Here is a 19,332-nt window from a genome sequence, read left to right as displayed (position 1 = left end):
GGAGAGCTGGTAATGTTCTGTTTCTCGTGGGTACTGATACCATATGTGTTCCCACTGGATAATTTATTAAGATATACACTTATGATTTCCATACTTTTCGGTGTGTGCGCTGTGGTTCAACACACAAATCCTATCAGTTGTACCCAGAACATTTTTTCTGGTTAGTCCCAAAGTCAGATGACATAGTGTTTGGTTCAAAACTCTGAATTACATGGTCTAGATTCATATCCTGGATTTAACCACTTTCTGTCTTGGAGATCTTTGGCAAGTTACCCACTCTCTGAGCTTCAGTTTCTTCATCTGTAAAATGGGTAATAATGGTACCCCTCTCATAGTTATTAAGAGTATTAAACCCTCTCAGTAAATATTAGTTCTTGAGGTGATCCTTGTTGGTCTTCTTTCTATGGACTATGGAGAAGATGGACAATGGTCTGTGGAAGAGGAAGCAAAAGGATGAGGTTCAAGTCAAGAGACATTTTCAAAGTGAAGACTGAGGGGGAAGATATGATGTTGAGGTACAGGAAAAAGAGTCCAAAGGCTTGGCTTCACTCCTTTCATTCCCTGTCTCACCTCCTGCCCATCTCTAACACGGGAAGTAGACTCACCAGGTGATCTGTAGCTGGTTAGTCTTTCCAGCTTTACATTGTAGAGTTAGGAGGATAATACAAATGCCATCCAAAAGCCAAACATGAACTTCCATGTTTGATTCAAACTCAAATAAAAAGGCTCAGAAACTTGGGGATTAAGGGAGGTAAATTCTCAGTGGTAATGTTATGGGTTATTTTTATTTTCTCCATTCAGTTTTTTTTTCAATTTTAAACAATGTGTGTCACTTACTCTGAACAAAACACCATACCTGATATATCCATGCCTACAAATTTATATCCATATATGTTTTAAAAAGCCCCCACATTACAGATGTGCCAGAAATTGGAACCCAGAAAGCATCTGGGCAGGGAAACCGCAGTTTCTTATATATACAAGGGCCAAGCCAGCAGGGCCTCCTAGACAAGGCAGAGATCTTGCTAACTGCAAATAATTCCTGGACATTTCCTAGTTTTTATTGTGTTTTTCATCCCTCACCTCAGTTTAACATACTTTTTCTTTTTCCCGCTAAAATTGGTCCAATCTCTCGTTACATTTCACCTTGTTAATAAAACCCAGGAACAAATAAGGGGAATAAAAGGGTTTTCTACTCACTGTTCCTTAATTTCTGAAACTAGTCTGGACAGAATGATCACTTGTTCAAGGAAGTTGTCTTTGGGAGCATTTCCGAGCAATTGGGACAGGGATCCCTGCTGAGAGGAGGGATTCCCTGAGGAGTCAGGAACCCCACATCGACAGGAAACCTTGCCAGATTCAGCGTCCCCACAAGTACCTGCAGCCCTGGCCATGCAGGACTCTAGGTGCGTGTGTGGGAAAGAGCCACCTCTGGGACAGTCACACCAGGGCACTCCCGGCGTTCGTGCGCTTACCAGGGAGCACTCAGCGTGTCTGAATTAGGTTCAGGACTCTGTGTTGAGGGCAGTGAATCTGAACAAAAGTTAGGAGGGCACACCTGCCCCTCAGGAAACACCTTCCAGTGGGATGCTCTGAACTCCTGCATCTGACAGCAATCAACGTACAAGCAAGTTCAGAGAGAGGAGTGGTGCTGGGGTGAGGAAGGGGAGACGAGGGTCGGAGGGAGTGGGTGGGATCTTGTCACTGGTGGTGGCTGGAAGTACAGGTGGGTTTGGGGTGTGTGGAGACAGAAGGCTCCTCACAGAGGGGCAGGGTGAGGAAGGGCAGGGCGCAGTGGCAGATGCAGGAGGAGGGAGGAGTTTGCTGAGCAGGGAGCGTCAGGGCGGAAACCAGAGGCGGGGGCCTCTGTGCTCACCTTGGGACTGTGGGCTGGGGTTGGCGGGGCTGCAGACCTGGTGAAGGCCTTCTGAGCAGGAGAGTGGGTAGCTCAGAGCTGTATTTTAGGAGGGGTATGCAGCCGTGTTGAGTTGGGTGAATGGAACTCAGAGAGTCTTACAAATTAGCCTTTTAATTATAATTTCATTCAAGCCTTGAGGCCTGGATTCTGAGCCCTTCAACCTCATTTAATCTGAGAAAGAAATGGTCTCTTTCAGAGATGCTTTCATTTCTTATTTATGGCCAAACACTACTTTATGCCACTTCCCAGCAGGGATTGGTTTTAACCAAGACAAAAAATATAGGGTGGTTTTTCTTGACCACAATGGCTCAGAGCTGCATCTCCTGTCTCCTACTAGTTTTCAGAACATTCAATGTGCTGTTCTGGATGCTCCTGCCAACCCTGAGGTAACCCCAGCACAGAGAAACGGTCAGGAGTTTCACTGCTCCACTTGGAGGCTCCCGTCGCTAAGGGCAACCTGCCTCCTCCCGGGAAAGGAAATGAGGGCGGGGCCAGCGGAGCTCCCGCCCCTCTGCGTTGCCTTGGAGACCAAGTGTGTCTAGTCGCAGTTGAGGCCCGAAGAGCCCCGGCTGACTTGAGTGGTCCTTTCTGCAGGTGCGGGTGCGACCGGGCCCCTGGGCGCAGGGCCTCCCTCCACTTGGCGGGGCTTAGAGGGCCTGTCCTGAGGCTACTCCCGCTCCTTGGTGGGCTTGTGGGGCAGGCGGGAGAGGAGCCCGCTTTCTCATCATTCAGTAGGTGCCTAACTAGCTTGGCCAGAATCAGGCTGCTCCCTCCCTCCACGTCCCCCTACCCAGGCGTCTGCTGTTGGAGGGGGCAGGGGGAGTCCTCGAGCCGCATTCAGCGCCCTCGGGGGATTCAAGGCTAGGCTGAAATCCCAGCTGACAGCTTGGGCACGTTACTTTTCCCAGAAGATCTTGAGAGAGTGAGGCACAAAGCAATAACTATTATTCTTCGCGCCCAAAGTCAGTCCCGGATTTGCGCCTGGTGTGGCTCGGAGAGCGGGCTTCTCAGTGAACTCAAGTTAGGTTCGTGCCTGAGGTTCGTTTCCTTCTTGCTTCTTCGCACCCCTCCCCGCTTCTTCTTTTAAAGTAAAAACCCTGAGTCCTGACAGGGGCCCTGATGCTTTCTCCTAGAGCACAGGGGTCTCAGTCCCCGTGGACCCGTCCAGCCTGTCTGCCTGGGGAGCCTTGTCCTCAGAGGGAAAGGGGGAGCTTTGTCAATATCCGTTGGGGTTTAATAGAGACCAGACCCCAGACAACGGCTTCCCTGCAGGGCTGTCCAGCCAGAGGCCAAGATGTCCTCAGTGGGGAAGGTGACCCAGATTCCCAGCGGGAAAGTCTACCAGCAGATCTTCGAGGCTGAGGTAGGTCTGTCCTTCTGTTCCCCCCTTTCCTGCTCCCCTCTTCCTTCTGCTCCCTGGGAAACGTCCCTCCCTCAGAAGACTTCCTTGCCACAGAATCTAATGAAATAAGGCCTTTGAAGTTGCTTAGATTAAAAATAATTCTTATTGGTTCCTGAAATGTAGAGATACAAAATTAGAATGTCTGTTTCTGAAAATTAGAAAATTTAAATGAAAGTTTAAATTAAATTTAAATTACTCAGAAATAGCCAGAATTAACCATTGGGTGCCCTGGATCTTTTTCCTATGCGTGAAAGCATTCTAATTTTTCTATTTAAAAAGTGGGTTTGATTCTGTAGCAGTGTCTTAAAATCTGCTTTTTCCCTGTTTACAGTATCTCAGAGACCTTTCTGTGTCAATGCACATTCACGTAGTTCACGATGTTTAGTGGCTACCTAGTTTTTGATCTAGGACTTCCCATAATTTATTAAGGTAATGCCCTCTTGACAACCATATAGGTTGTTGGCATTGCCTTGTCATCTATAAAAAAACTGCACAGATGAAACAATATCTTAAAAGAAACACACAGAGCCAAACCCTTCCTTTGAAGTTCTGTACTGCTTATTTAAAAGAGATTTTTATTCCTACTTTGAGCTCTCTGGGGAAGGCGTGGAAATTATTATAGCATTAAGAGATGAAAGAAACAAATTACTCACATGATCCTGCTCCCTAGAAGCAACCATTCTTAATGTTTGGGTTATTTTCTCCTCATCACTTCTCCATGCATTTAAAATTTTGAGATTATAATGTACAACATAATGTATAATTTTGGTTATACTTCTAATTACGCTTTTCTTTTTTGCCACTCGGCACACCTTGTGGGATCTCAGTTCCCTGCCCAGGGATTGAACCTGGGCCATGGCACTGAAAGTCTGGAATCCTAACCACTGGGCCACCAGGAAACTTCCTTAATTTATGCTCTTAATTGAAATATTTTATGGTATATCATATCCTGAGCATTTCCTCATATCATAAAAAATCCTTTGTAAATCTCATTTTTAATAAATTCCTAACATTCCATTGAAGGGACATTCCAGGTTTACTCAACTAATTCCCTATTCCCAGTTCCATTTCTCCAGTTCCTTGTGATTATAAAAATGCTGGGATGAGCATCTTCGTCCTCTTTAAAATTTCCTAAAAGATGCCCTCCTAGAAGTGGCTGAATGACTGATGTGGGGAGTGGAGATCCCTCCTACATGGGGTGTGCCCTGGGCTTGCAGGCCTCCTTCAAAATGCCTTCCTGCTGGCCGGCTCCCACTTGACCTTCTAAGACAGCAGAGTCAGCCTGGGTGCTGGGGAGTCTGCAGTTCTGACCCTCCTAACCTGGATCTTCCTTGGATTCAGGTACAGTTGGTCCGCTCCCTGGCATCCACCAGGAAGCAAGCCGTGGAGCGTTCCGTGACCCCAAAGGAGGGCAGGAAGCCTTTGATGAAGAAGATGGATATTCGTGAAGGGGAGATGATTACTCCTCGGCAGCGGAAGTGGGTGCATAGCCTACCCAATGACTGGGTCACGGAAAACCCTGTTCTCTACAGGTAGGTCGTGCTGTCCAGGCCCCACACCACACACTAGGGGTGGTCAGAATTTCCAAAAACTCAAAAGGAGCTCACACAAGATGAGTGTCAGATAGGAATGAAGTCCCAGGTACCTCCCCTGAGAGAGGGAGGTAATGACACCTACTCTGCAGGATTGTTTGCCTCTCCCCCTCTCCTGCCCTCTCCCTCGTTGGACACTGGGTGTGTAGATCCCAACCTCCTGGAACGCGAGGCCTCAACAGAAGTTCTTCCCTGAGGTGGGAAGGCTCTGACACCTGAGTCAGGAAAGCTGTCTGAGGAGGGGCCTCAGCTGAGATGAGGGGGTGAGGGAGGGGAAGCACATGGGGTGGGGCTCTGAGACAGTGCTGGCCTGATCTGTTTCAGAAGACTGAGTAAATCAGCGGGCCTGGGAGAGGGGTGGCAGATGAGGCCAGGGGAGACTTGCAGGCCACAGTCAGTATTTTGGACTTTACTGAAGTGAACAGCTGATTTGCATTTTTAAGGCCTTCGGGTTGTGGGTGTAGAATGTGGGGGGCTGCAAGGAAAGGCAGGGAGGCCAGGGAAGAGGCCACCGTAGTCCATGTCAGCTCAGTGGGACTGTGAGAGGCTTAGCAGGGCACTGCAGGTTTATTTTGGAGGCAGAACCCAGGGGACCAGGTGACAGTATTGGCTGGGAAGAGAGGGCTCCTGAGAGTCCTAGGTCTCTGGTCTGACGCTTGGGTGGACAGCAGAGGTGCTGTTCCCTGAGATGGCAGCAAGTGAGGTTGGGGCAGGGAGATCAGGAGTTCCTTCTGAACTTCTAAGTTTAGAAGCTGAACTTGAGATTCCTGAGCATGCCATTTCAGCTCCCTGAGCTCAGACTCCTCAAGCAGGGAGAAAGGAACGGAAAGGGAAAGGAAAAGTGCTTCCTCACAGGGCATTTTGGAGAATACAGCAGGAGCTGGGCTTCCCTTAGGCTCGTCAAGCTCTGTACCAGCCATAAACCCTTCTTGAGTCTGGGACTCTGGGACAGGCAGTCAGTCCTGCTCTGTCTGCCTTCGTGTTTCGTTTAACCCCTACTGGAGCAGAGATTGACCCAATGCTGGGGAAAGGTCCCTGCCCTGTCCTTTAAGTTTTCCCAGGAAAAGTTCCCCCGAGGCTTCTGACACTCAGCACTCTGAACAGCTGGAAAAACCCACTGGCCACCCAGGCACGGAGGGGAGGTCAGCATCCTCCAGCCCCGTCCCTGGTGCCCCATGCAGGGATCCGGGGCGCAGACAGCTGGAACCTGACTGTGCTCCCCCACCTACCGGAGGATAGTCCCACGCAGCCTGGCTGTGACTCTGGCTCCTACAGGGGTCCCAGGCTCCTCTCCGTTGACCTGTTTTCTACCAGACTCAGGGTCTTCTGACATCTCCCTGTGCTTCCTGAGGGTCCCTTCTTCCCCAGAGTTTAGCCTAGACCCACCCATCCTCCCCATAAGTGGACGTAACATCAGTCAGGAGCTCTTGGCACCCAAAGGACACTGTTTGGGGAAAGGTACTTCTTATACAGGGCGCTGGCATTGTGCTGGCTTCCTGGTGCAGACAGACAAGGCCAGCTCTGCTCTGGACACAGGAAGAGAGATGTGTTTATAACCTACCAGGCCTTGCCACCCTCAAAGTGATTGGGGTCACTAACTCTCCCTGAGGTACCTTGTCCCCTTCTTGAAAATTTGGCCAGCCAAACCGGTCAACTTGTGCATTCATTCACACAGGACAGGACCTCTGGTGGGTAGAAGAGGAACTTGGGATATGGGTAGATCACCACTAGTGTAAACCAAGCCCCCTGGTCCCTGGGGCAAGTGGCTGAGAAGCCAGAGCCATTAGCGGCTCCCATAGTCACGGCACCCGGGCTCCAGTGGGGATGCCTTAGTCCAGGGGCATTTGGTTGCAAGGCTGAGAGACCCACCTCTGGAGGGCCAGCCTGGGCCCCATCAGCTGCCACCCAGGCCCTGCAGTCTTCCTTGGTGGTAGGTGTGCCGTGAGGACTACATAAGAAAGTGTTTGGAAAGTGCTGCGCATGTCAGGGCCCCAAGGAACGGCAGGCATCGCTGAGAACTGCTGCACTTCTGTGATGCTTGCCCTGTGGACAACACATGCAGGAATTTTTATTACAAAGCTGAGGTCATACTCATCCCCCGCCCCAGCCCCGGTCCTCCCTGGTGAGATAGTTTGTCCTGGGATCGCAGCTCTCTCCTCCCACACCCAGATCCGTGGACCACAGGCCTTGGCATCACAGGCAGGAATCTGGGAGTCCCAGCACGGCTTTGTCCAGTGACTTCCCTCCCTCATAGCCCGTCCTGGACAGCGGGGTCACCCCAGCTGCCTCATAGGATGGGCTGTCGAAGAAGCAAATGAGGAGGGTGCTGAATGCTTAGCCCCTGTCTGGCTTTCCCAGGCTGGCCAGACCCTCGAGGCCCTCACTTTCCGTGGAAAATGGCTCCTGCCCAGCACCCACGCGTGGCGTGCAGCCAGAGTGGAGCAGGCTCCCCGAGGCAGGCCCCGGCGTCTCGTCTGAGGGCTGCGGTGTCTGCTGGCAGCCGGTGCCAGGCAGTGTTTGTTGGGGGCACATCCTTGGGGCATTCTGGCAACAGGTGGGCCCGGGCCATTGCCGGTTCTCAGAGTTGCTCGGGAGGGGAGTGACGTTGGGGCTGGGGAGGGGTGGTCACTGTTTTCCTCTACTTCTGCTTCAGGGAAAAGGAAATAGCCAAGAAGGAAAAAGCTCAAGAGAGTGAGAACACCATCGCTGCCAGAGAGGTGCGGGGCCTCATGGACACCATTGGTGAGCCTCTGTCCCACAGTGCAGGCAGGCACGGCCTGGGCCAGACAGTGCTACGTGGGGGAGCTTCTGGAAGTACTCGTGTAGGAGCACCTGACGGCCCCTCGGTTCCTCTGCTCCGCCTCATAGAGGGCCTTCCCCCCACCCCTGACGCTCTCCCCTAGGCCTTTGCCCCTGAACCTTCTCCCCTCAGCCTTGTCCCCTGGGCCTTGTCCCCAGTGCAGAGAGCTGGGGGAGGAGGAGGGGCTGCCTGCACAGACAGCATTTACTGATGAAACCTGTTGGTAAAGGATGTAGCTCGCTTTTCTGTGATGTCACAGGAGGATTTTTCAATCTACATTGTCTTCCTTCACACCACATTACCCTAGTTTGACTTTATCCCAATGTGGAGGCTCTTTTTCTTTGTGATTAAAAAAGTAATACATGCTCACTGTAGAAAAACGAAGGAGATAAAGCAGAAAGTGAAAACTCCACCTCCACAAGAGCACCTCTTCTCTTCCCAAGAGTGCCCACCACCCAAGAAACTACACAGTGTCCAGGGTCCCATGTGTATTCAGGGGACATCAGAGTGCTTGGTGAGCTCACAGACCCTAGAGCAGGGGCCCACATGCCAACTCCTGCTCAGCTCTGCCTTTGTTCTTGGACCCCCCCACGCCCGAGTGTCCTCACTTGTAGGATGGGGCCGGTAATAGAACCTGCCTCTTAGCTTCGTCCTGAGGAGTAATTGACTTAGAATGATACCGGGTGAATGGTAAGTGCTGATAAGTGTTGGTAATTCTTATCTGTGTATATATTTTCTTCTATAAAACTTAAAAAAAAAAAACCTAAATAGTTCTATTCTATACATACCATTTGGAACTTTTTTCCAGCATTTAATTGTATATGCAAGACTTAATTCCCCATAGCACTTAGGGGTCCCCTTTTTCCTTAAGCCTCTGACACTGCTGGCCGGCTTTGGAGCGGGTGCATCTCCTGAACCCAGGCACTTGCTGCCTTGCTCTCTTTTCCTGGGTGCTCTGACCTCCCCTTGGAGCTGTGAGGGCGACCTGGCCACCTCTGTTGTCCTCCCCCAGTTCCCGAGAGGATCAGCACCGTCACCTTTCAAGGGCGAGGAGATTACAAGAGGAGGCGCTATGAGAGTGCTCTTGCAAGCTTTAAGGAGGAGATCGCTCAGATTGGGGTGGTGAGAATTCTCCCTCTCGCTCCCCTTCTGTCCCTGGGCCGTTCCGAGGGGAGGGTGGGCTCCGCACGGCACCCGCCCCCACGTCCCCCAGGTCCGCAGGGGCTCGCCGCAGTGTAGACAGAGTCGCAGGAGCCGTGCTGGGATGGCTCGCTGCAGGTGCTGCTTGTGAGCACAGCCCTGCATGTCAGGGGCTGTTATAACCCCCATTCTGCAGGCGAGAAAGTCCTGCCTGATTTGGCACGTAAGGGCCACGTGGGAACTGGACTCTGGGTCTGATGCTACAGCCCAGTCTTTGATCTCCCTGCTCTGTGCTACTAAGAAGGGGCCAAATGGCCAGGCCCTTAGCCACTACCCTCACTTGGCTCCCTGTTCCTCTCCAGAGATCTTGTTTCTAACAAGGCAGATTCCTGGAGTACTCCCTAAACTAAATGAGGCCCTTGTTTGCCCTTTCGGGTCCTCTCTGAGCCCCAGATCTCACTCACCACTTTCTCCCTGAGTTGCATGGATTCCTGGAGCTGGCTATAGACCCAGAGCACCAAGAAGGTGCTCTCCCAGCCAGCTCATCACTTTCCCAATACATCCCAACGGGACGTGAACTCTGTTCTCACCGTGAGCTCTGTGGCTTTGATCATATCACCTAACTGAGCCTCCGTTTCCTCATCTGAAGTACTCTTGGAATTATTTCATTGGCCACTTCTTTAATGAATATTTGTTGAGCTCCAACCATGGGCCAGGCATAATTTCAGCACCTACTTCACAGGCTATGATGAGGACCAAGTAAGTCTGAGGAGAAGGGCTCACCCATGACGTGTGTCCCAAACGGTGCTGCCCTAGTGCTCTGGCTGTGAACAGTTAGTAAATCTTAACTCCTTAGGTCTAGGTAAGAGAGACTGTTTTTGAGAGAGGACCACAGCTGGCACTTCCCCACTATAGGGTTTGGGGTAGGGGGGTCCTTCCTCCATAGCCCTCGCCCTCCTGGCTTGTTTTAGGAAATGGAACCTCTCATCTTAGAGCCAGGAGCACTTCTTTTAAAAAAGCTGGCTGAGTCTGATGAAGACATCAACAGTCTCTTCCAAAAGGTGGAAGACGACAGCAACCTGGAAGACTACACCATCCAAGTACGGGTCCCCTTGTGGCGGGGCCTGCCCCGCGTGTGTCCTCCTCCTGCTCCTTCCCTCCTTGCCACCCATTCTCCCAGCCCGACCCAAACTTCTTGGCACAGACCCTGTTGGAGCTGCAGGATCAGGTGGCAGAGAAGTTCCTGCTCCAGAAGCAGGAGATCAAGAAGCTGGACGAGACCCTGCACTCGCTTGAGTTCTCCCGGGCGGATAAAGTGAGTTGGCCTCCAGATTCGCTCTTGGTGATTTTCACTTGTGGGATTTATGAGGCATCATCTGTTTTCAGTTCTCCAAGAGGAGAAAGTCACTCACTGTGGTGCCTTGTCATTTCTAGCTAAAAAGCGTGTTGAAGAAATATGTGGAAATCATAGAGAAAACTTCCTACCTCATGCAGCCCGACGTGTACAGGCTGATCAATAAAGAAGCCATGGTGAGTGGTTCTCATGTGCAGGGGATCCGCCCGCAGGAGAGGACCCCAGCATGCCCTACAGCCTGGGTCTCAGGAATGATGGGCTTCTCATATATAACATTTCCAAGTCACTCAGGCTGGCCACTTTCCTGCCACGTTCATCCCAGTAAACCTAATACAGCATCGTCGGTGTGACCAATGCTAATTTTATGAGTACCTGCGGGGCCATGTCTCAGCTACCATGTGCAGTGCGATGTGTGCTACGCGACAGACGCACGACCTCACAGCTGTCGTGGCCTCAGGGCGGTGTGTGCACTCGTAAGGGACCTCAGCGTGCTCTGCATGTCTAGTTTTTCTAGTGGTTTTTGTCTTGCCGCCTGCTGTCTGTCTATTGCTGAACCATGCCTGCCCCTCTGGCTCTGTCCCCACTGCTCCTCTGTCCACACCCCCAGCCTCACCCACATGCTTCCTTTGGGGGAAAAAAACAAACAAGAAAATCAAGGTTGTTTATGAAAGGACACTTCTTTTGGCTCCCCAGAGGCACGTTCTCTTGCATGGGTTTCCAGGTCCTGTGCAAAAAGCTGGGCTGGCCAGATGACGGGCCTCCTGGCAGCACGCAGGGTAGGAGTGCAGTGTTCAGAATCACAGATGGGCTCCAGCTCAGCTCTGTGCCTTGGGGTCCTGGACAAAGCACAGATGGAATGAGCACAGAAGCCCCTCTCCACCACCCAGACATGAAAGTTCCCAAAATTACTCAGCCCCTGCACCTGGAACTCCGCGTCCATAAAATGAGGACGGTGATACTTAAATACCAGTACTTGTTGGGAGGATGACATAAGAGGACTCAGCAGTGGCCGCTCTTATTTTGAGACAAGCAGGAGTTCCAAATTTTGAACCATTTGATCGATGAGGGGAGTCAGAGTTAAGTGTCCCAGTTATGTTTCAACGTTTGACTTCCTTGTGTCTATTGTACACATAACAACTGGCGCTTTCTACCTGCTCTATGTGCATCTGTCTCATTTAACCTCACCAATTCCCTGTGCTGTAAAGAACATTATCTTCACATTATGGCTATGGAATTGGAGGTTCAGGAAATACTTGCCAATGCCCCCCAGCTAGGAACAGCTGGCATTAAACCTCGGCTTCCGATGAAAATTGTTACTGGAGTTTCTGCCCGCTGAGCTTGGCGGTTCTCAGCCCTGCCCCAGGGCAGGGCATAGAGGGCATTGGGACATGTGTGGCACATTTTTGGCTGTCCCCATCCTTGGGGACTTGGGAGAGGCTGCTCTCCTTTAAGGAGGTGGGAAGGCTAAACGGCAGAACAGTGCCACATAGTGAAGAGTCGTCCCAGCTGCCCTGCCAAAGGTGCCCTGGGGAGAATCGCTGGGAGGGCTGCCGAAGAATGTTCTAGCTCTGACCTCATTTGGTAATTGGGTACCGGTTCTCATCCCAACCATGTATGCCTGGTCCCTAGTAGCATTAGACTCTGCTTTTGGAACAAATTTATAAAGCAAACAAAAAAAAAAACAGCTAAACGTGGAGAGCCTGCTGAAGTGCTTAATTCCAATGAACTTAGAGTCACCTTTTTAAACAATCTTAAGGTGATCTTAGAGCTGGGTTGAAACTCACGTGGTCAGCGTTCATGGTTAAGCCCTTAGGAACTGTTCGTAGCTGCTGAGCCCCTTAAGTGCCCAGCGACCCTGCAGCACTCCTCAGATGCTGCCACCGCCCTGCTTGGCCCCCAGCCCGCAGCTCACCGGGCCCCCCTCCAGCCACCCACCACCCCTCTCCAGCTGGGCCTTGTCCTGACCTTGGAGAGCCCCCGCTCCATCTACAGCCTGCCCGTCTGTGACCGCAGATCATAAACCACGCCCTGCTGGGCAACCGGAGGGCCCTCGCCCAGCTGTTCGTCAACCTGATGGAGGCCACGCTGCAGCAGGAGCTTGACGGCCACCGCCGCTGGCAGGGCCTGGTGGATGCCTGGAAGGCTCTCAAGAAGGAGGACCTGATGCAGCGTTTCAGGTCGGTGGCTCTCGCCCCGCCCCCCGGACAGCAGCGTGGGCAGGCAGTGGGGGGGGCGGGGGGGGGGGGGACGGGAGGGTACCTTCTCTTTCCCTTCGTCGTTACTTTAAAATGCTGTTGCTTTTTATGGTGGTAAAAGTAATAGGTGCTCTTTTTTTTTTAAAGTCAAAATAGGTAAAAGTATAAGGAAGAAATTAAAAATCACCACTAACGCCTTACCACAGCGAGAAGCACAGCTGATATTCGGGTGTATTTTCTCCCAGGGTTTTTTGGCCCATATTGCATACATAGATTTATATCTTATTTTCTTCACACACATTTTCTCATAAGCCTCTTCTGGGCACGGTACAAGTTGTTTGGAAACGTTAGTCTGATTATCCGCCCACTGTCTCCTCTTTACTATTACTGGGCCAGGGAGAATGGCCATCCCTCAGGCTTGGGACACTTCCCACCCTGTGGAGCAGGTTTCACCCACGGGAAGGAGGGTGAAGAGAGGGCCCATCTCCAAGCTTCCTCCACTAGGAGCCACTTTTGTTAATACTGACACAAGGGTCCTGGAGCTTTTGGCCAACCGGGAAGGCTTTCTTTTGCTAAGAAAGGGACTCTTGGGACCAAGATGTCTGAGGACACCAAAGAGTGTCTGTCTGTGCTGTGGGCCTGGGGGTGGGAGGCCCATCTGTACACCACATTTCCAGACAGAGACCACCAGAGTCTGACTCTGGGGAGGGAGGAAAAGTGTACCGAGGTCTGGCTGCACCTGTACTTTCCCCGTGACTTTGGACAAGGGCTTGAACATTCGGAGCCTTTTTCTGTAGGCACCATGATGGCCTGGTGATAGGGTTTTAGTGATGATCAATGAGACGCTGTATGGAAAGTGCCTGGTCTGGGCCTGGGCTTGGGCCTGGGAGGTTGTTAAGATCACTGACAGTGATGGCAGGAGCAGACATTTCCTGGGCATTTCCCAGGAGCCAGGCATGGTGCTAAGGGCTTTGCTTGCACTATCTTGCTGGGTCCTCACAAGTATTACTTGAGGAAGGCGCTTTCCATTAGCTGCATTACAGAGAAGGAAACTGAGATTCAGTGGGGGTGACTTGCCCAAGGTCACAGAGGGGGAGGCGGCAGTCAGGACCCACACAGGATCTGTGCCTGCTGGTCCCTGCACTCTTGGCTCCCCAGCTCCCCCTCCCTCTCTGTCTTCCCTCCTTTCCTCAGTATCCTGGAAGCCCGGATGTGGGGGAAGTGGCTGGGAGTGATGTCAGGGCGCTAGGGTTCTGGATGTTCTCACTGTAGGTCTCATCCCTCCTCTCCCCCTCACCTTGTCCCTCCTCTCCTCTGCATGGTGCCAACGTGTCTGGATGCCCAGTGAGTTCATGGCAAGTGAAAGGATCCAGACTCCTCCGGCCGTGAAGGTGGAGCTGGAGACCATGCTGGAGAAGCAGGGCGCCCTGCAGCAAAAGCGACTGGACCATCTCTGCACCATCTGGTACGACAGGAGGGCTTGCTGTGGAGGGACACCTTCAGGGATCTGTGGGGGAGGCAGGTGCAGTCCTCAGCATTGACCTTTCTCCTGAGGTGTCCTCCAGACCAGGCTATTTCCCAGTTCTCTGGTCCTGGGCTGGTCCCCTGGGTCCACCTTCTGGGGTGTCCAGGCCCCAGTGGCAACAGGGAACATGACACGTGTGCTGCAGAAAGATGTTTAGTGTGACTCAGCCAAAGAGCTTGGAAGTAGGCAGTGGCAAGGGGTGAGGTCAGAGGAGAGTGGGGTGGGGAGGGAGGGGCCAGGTCAGGGGCTGGACTTTTCCCTGAGGACAGTGGGGAGCGGAGTGGCTCCATCAGCTCTGCGGTTTGGAGGGTGGTTGGAGGGGTGTGAAGCTGAAGGCCCGGAAGTTGGTGAGGAGGCTGCTACCATCAGACAGAAGACCTGTTAGAGGCTGTGGAGCCTTCCCTCAGATCACCACCTCTGATCCCATGATAAGCTGTTTGGCAGAGGCACGCTGAATGTTCTAGACCCTGGAAGCCCACTGTCTGAGGAGCCTGTAGCATCCACCCTTAGCAGCAGGATGGAGCCTGCATGGTCCTGCAAAGCAGAGACATTTCATGTGCTGGGACCCATGCACCCTGTTGGTCCCTTTCACCCTGGTCACCCTGGGATGCAGATTCTTCCCATTGCCCCACCACAGAGCTCCAGTTCTCCTAGGATGCAAATGACTGTGAGGACCCCACACAACGTGAGCCAGAGGGACACCCCCGGGAGTGGCATCTCCTGCCCCATGTGCAGCCACATGTTCATGCAGTGTGAAATTAACAAGATGGATACAAATCTCAACACAAGGAAAAGTGCTTTTGTTGTCTTCTGTGACTCCACTTATTTCTGACTGAGTCCCTGTTCGTAAATCTGGACAAAGCTTAGTCTTTCTTGGGGATCCTGTCCATTGAGGGAAAGTTATGGAATCCCACCCAAAGCCAGGCCTGGTCATAGGAGTCTAGTCTTCAGTGTTTGGTCCACACACATGCCTCTGGGCAGCTGCTGCTGCCTTCAGACAGTTGGATGCAGAAACTTGAGGAGGCTGCCATGAGTCTTCACAGCCAGGCAGTCGTTTCTGTCCAGAGATGTGGGTCTTGCAGCTGCTCCCACGGTGCCTCCAGGATGTAGGACACAGGCTGGCACTACCAGGCTCCCGCCATCCTGCTCTGTCCACACCTCCCCCCAGCCCCTTTCTATTGGGTGAGGAGAGACTCCTGGTCCCCAGCATCCTCCTCCTCCCCAGGGCTCTCCACCCACTCCCACAAATGCCTTCTCCCCAGTGCTCTCGACTCACCTAAAAACTTAGACTTTTACAAACAAAATGCAGAAAGATTTCTAGGCTGATGTCGTTTCTGCCCCACCACATCCCTCATACAGGCTGTGAATGTGGGGCTAGTTGCTGCCTGAGTAGAGAGGAGAGACAGGGCCAAAGACATGGAGAAAAATGCGTTCCTTGACACTTCTGACCACACCTGGGACACATATCTAATGGCATTATCTGCAGGCAGAGTGTGCAGCTAGGTGTGTGATATGACCTGGCCTGGAGGAAGGTGGGGGCAATTCTAAGAAATCAGAGGCAAGAGCACATTTATAGGACATAGGACCCAGGAGTGGGGATATATAAAAATGTGAAGTCAGGACATAATTCCAATGTCTGGAAGCATTGCAAACACAGTGCTTAAATACACAACCTAAAGGTAAGATTATAAAGCCTTGATCACAGAATTCCAGAGAGTGTCGAGCAAAGGTTTGGGTTTGTGCTGTTTGTGCAAGGAGGTCCGGACAGCAAAGCATACCGTGTAGACACCACCTATTTCTCCTTAACCTGTCAGCAGCTGCTAGGGTGCCTTCTAATCAAGCCCAAGGAGCTGTTCCAGGAACTGCCTCATGTGGGATCACGGGCAGCCCCCACGTCTCATCCTGGCTTCAGGCCTTCCTCTGGAAACCCAGAGCCCCAGACACCCAGTGAGGATCCTTGTTTAGGCTCATGCCAGGCCCTCCACAGGCTTGTGGGCAGTGATGGCAGAGGGGTGGGGAGTCTCATTAACATTCCCAGGGCTCCAAGAGGGAGTTATCCAAAGTCCCAGGAGAATCCCCGTGGATTTTCTTAGACCCAATAAGTATATATGCATAAATTTAAAACAATTTTAAAAAATAAAATTTTCGTTTTGGAGTAACGTTAGATTTACAGAAAAGTTACAAAGATAACACACAGAATTCCTGTATACTACTAAACCAGTTTCCCTGGCGTTGTTATCTTACACTGCCACTGGACACTTGCCAACACTAAGACGTTAACTTTGATGCATTCCTATTAGCTAAACACCAGACGTTTTCGGATTTCACCAGTTTTCCCACTAACGTCCTTTCTCTGTTCCAGGACCCAGTCTAGAATACCACATTGCATTTAATGCAACGTTTAGACTTGAGATTAAGCCCTGCACACTCTTGTACCTACCTTTTGCTCTTTACTGTCCCACTGTAAGTGGGCGCCCAAGACCATCCTCGGTTACGTCTTGTCCTGGCATAATTATTCATTAACCCCCCCCCCCACTGTCAAAATGTCCTGGTTTGGAGAATAAATAATATGTGGTACACATTCTTTCCGCACCACTAAACACCCCCTAAAACTTACTTAGTGGCTTAAAGCAACAGTTTTTTGCTTCTCATGATTCTGTGAGCCGGCCGGGTGGTTCTGCATGGCTGGGGCTGGATGGTCTGGGATGGTCTCACGCTCGCTCCCGTGTCTGGAGTGGCGGCTGGGACAGCTGGGGCCTCTCCCCACCTGCTCTCTCAGCCCCCGGGAGGCTAATCCAGGCCTGTAGGCGTGGCAGTGGTGCTGGCAGAAGAGCTCCCTGTGACAAGAGAGGGCAAGCAGAGTGCACAAGCCCTTTCCAGGCCTCGGCTCTCACGGTTGCGAGCGTCCCACTGGTCAAAGCAAATCTCACGGCCAAGCCCAGATCCGGGAGGTGGAAAAATAGACTCCACCTGCTGGTGGGAGGACCTAACAATATTGACCATTTTTCAATCTGCCACACTCTTCAGTGACTACAGAAGAGAATTCACGTATTTTAGACAATTCCCTATTTTGGGATATGAAGGTTGTTTTTGATTTTTTGTGTGTTTATAAACAGTACTGTTGTGACTGTCTTAATGCATAAACTTCGTATGCACTTTATTTTTAAAAACTTATTTATGTTTTGGCTGCATTGGGTCTTTGTTGCTGCACACGGGCTTTCTCTAGTTGCGGCGAGCAGGGGCTACTCTTCATTGCGGTGCGCGGGCTTCCCATTGCAGTGGCTTCTCTTGTTGCGAAGCACTGGCTCTAGGCTCACGGGCTTCAGTAGTTGTGGCTCTTGGGCTCTAGAGTGCAGGCTCAGTAATTGTGGCGCATGGGCTTGGTTGCTCCACGGCATGTGGGATCTTCCCAGACCAGGGATCGAACCCACGTCCGCTGCATTGGCAGGGGGATTCTTAACCACTGCACCCCCAGGGAAGTCCCTGTATGCACTTGATATTGTTATCTTTCATTAGGTCCTCAACGTGGCTTCCTGGGTTGTGTGATATCAACCATTTGTTTTTTTCCATTACGAAAGTTTGGTTTTATTTTCTAAGTAACAGGCTTATTCATATTAATTGACCTTTTCATGAGGTATGTTTTTGGCACCATGAAATCCCCAACAAGTCCCTCATTTCTTCAGTATTTATGTAGATACTACCCTAGGCCTATGTTCCTTGAAGATGCTACCAATTTTGGTAAGTAAATGTTTCATTCAAGCATGGCTTACGTGTCACATCTTCCTTCCCCAGTGACCTCCTGCCCCCCAATTACAGCAAAGCTCAGCTGACTGAATGGCGTTCTTCTCTCAACTCCCTGAATAAGCATCTCGGTGAGTGGGGTTTGTAGGATCCCACTTGGGTCTCTCCAGAACTCTGCTCAAGTAGTAGCTATGTGGCAGCTGGCCAGTCATTTATGTGAGAGTCTGTTATAGACTCAGGAGTAGGTGGCAGGTCCCTTTTGGGGAAGGAGTGTTAGGGTGTGGAGGGAAGAGTAAGCTCGGAGGGTTCATATCAGACCCACAGACCTTGCCTGGCAGAGCCCCCTCCTCCACCCACCACCTCCCGAGTCACTGCCCAGCTGGCCCCACACTCCGACCACGGCATGGAGCCAGAGGAATGGCTCCAAGGACCACTTGTGAGGGCAGCTCAGGGGCCAAATCCTGGGTGTGCGAGGTGCCCTGTCCCCACTCTGTGACCTTGGGGAAGTCATGGCCTCTCTTGGCCTCAAATTCCTCCTCCATAAAGTAGAGCTCTCAAGAGGAGTAGTAAAGGTACCCATCTTGTGGGGTTGATCTAAGAATCACATGTGATCCTGTGGTCCAGTCACAGTTCAGTGCTTGGCTTTCTCAAGGCTCAAGAATAAATGGTAATGTTTAGAAATTCTCTTAACCAGGATCCTCAAACTCCAGCCTATGGGTCACTGCCTGTCGGTAAATAAGTTTCATTGGGACATGGCTCTACTCATTTGTCTACATACTGTCTCTGGCCGCTTCTGCTCTATCACAGCAGAAATGAGTGGTTGCAGCAAGTACTGTATAGCTCTTAAAGCTGGAGATATTTACCATCTAGCAGAGTTTGTCAAGTCTTGTTCTAAAAGATATATAATACTTCCATCTCCTCTGAGGCAACCCAGTGAGGTCAGTGGTGCCATTGCCCCTCTGTGATAGAGAGGGATCCAGAGGCACACAGAGGTGAAGTATCCTGCCGCAGGTCACACAGCTAAGGAAGTGTCACAGCCAGCCTTGACCTGGGTGCTTTGGTTAGTAGTACCCACCACTGCTCCCAGGCTTGCAGGTTTATAATGGCAAAGGTATTATAACTATATGCTAATACCAAGGTTAGAGCCCTGAGACCCTAAATAATAGCAATGGCTGCCATGCATTGGGTGCCTCCTAGGAACAACCATGGTGCTGGGCCCTGGTAACCAGCAGGGTGGATCTCCTCTTGGGTGCTTCTGTCCAGAGCAGAAGTCAGACCATGCAGGATGTTACAGCAGGGAGTGGACAGGTGACCAGCTGATGGATGTGTATTGGTGGCACAGCCTGGGTAAGGGTTGTAAGAGACCTTGCCAAGGAAGTGATTATCCAGTTGAGACCTGCAAGGCAAGTACAAGTTAGCCAGCCCCAGGGGTCAGGGGAGCTTTCCAAGCCAGAAGACTAGTATGTGGGGAGGCTGAGAGGCCAGAAGAGCTGGGGCCTTCAGGGAAAGCAGCAGGTGGCAAAGGAGGCTGAAAGATGCCAAAGGGCCAGGCTGTGCTGGCTGTGTGGCCATGTGCTGAAGGCTGAACTTTATCCTGAAGTCAGTGGGAACCCAGTGGAAGGTTCTGAGCTGGGAGTGGTAAGGTTAGAGGAGGGGGAATGGATC

At 51.5% G+C, this 19,332-nt stretch overlaps 1 protein-coding gene across 1 annotated transcript in view; it reads left to right on the top strand.

Moving 5' to 3' along the window:
• The first annotated feature begins 2,439 nt into the window (after nucleotides 1-2,439).
• The window catches only part of CCDC180 (coiled-coil domain containing 180), a 70,516-nt gene continuing 53,623 nt past the window's right edge, over nucleotides 2,440-19,332 (top strand). The window contains 11 exon segments of the mRNA XM_057724349.1: nucleotides 2,440-2,512; nucleotides 3,191-3,281; nucleotides 4,662-4,852; nucleotides 7,566-7,654; nucleotides 8,725-8,834; nucleotides 9,824-9,952; nucleotides 10,057-10,167; nucleotides 10,287-10,382; nucleotides 12,220-12,383; nucleotides 13,747-13,866; nucleotides 17,719-17,798. Coding sequence (XP_057580332.1) covers nucleotides 3,213-3,281; nucleotides 4,662-4,852; nucleotides 7,566-7,654; nucleotides 8,725-8,834; nucleotides 9,824-9,952; nucleotides 10,057-10,167; nucleotides 10,287-10,382; nucleotides 12,220-12,383; nucleotides 13,747-13,866; nucleotides 17,719-17,798 — 1,159 coding nt within the window. The 5' untranslated portion in view covers nucleotides 2,440-2,512; nucleotides 3,191-3,212.

Source organism: Hippopotamus amphibius, chromosome 2 (genome assembly GCF_030028045.1).
Source record: "Hippopotamus amphibius kiboko isolate mHipAmp2 chromosome 2, mHipAmp2.hap2, whole genome shotgun sequence".
Taxonomy (NCBI): domain Eukaryota; kingdom Metazoa; phylum Chordata; class Mammalia; order Artiodactyla; family Hippopotamidae; genus Hippopotamus; species Hippopotamus amphibius.
This window is presented reverse-complemented; position numbering and strand designations above follow the sequence as displayed.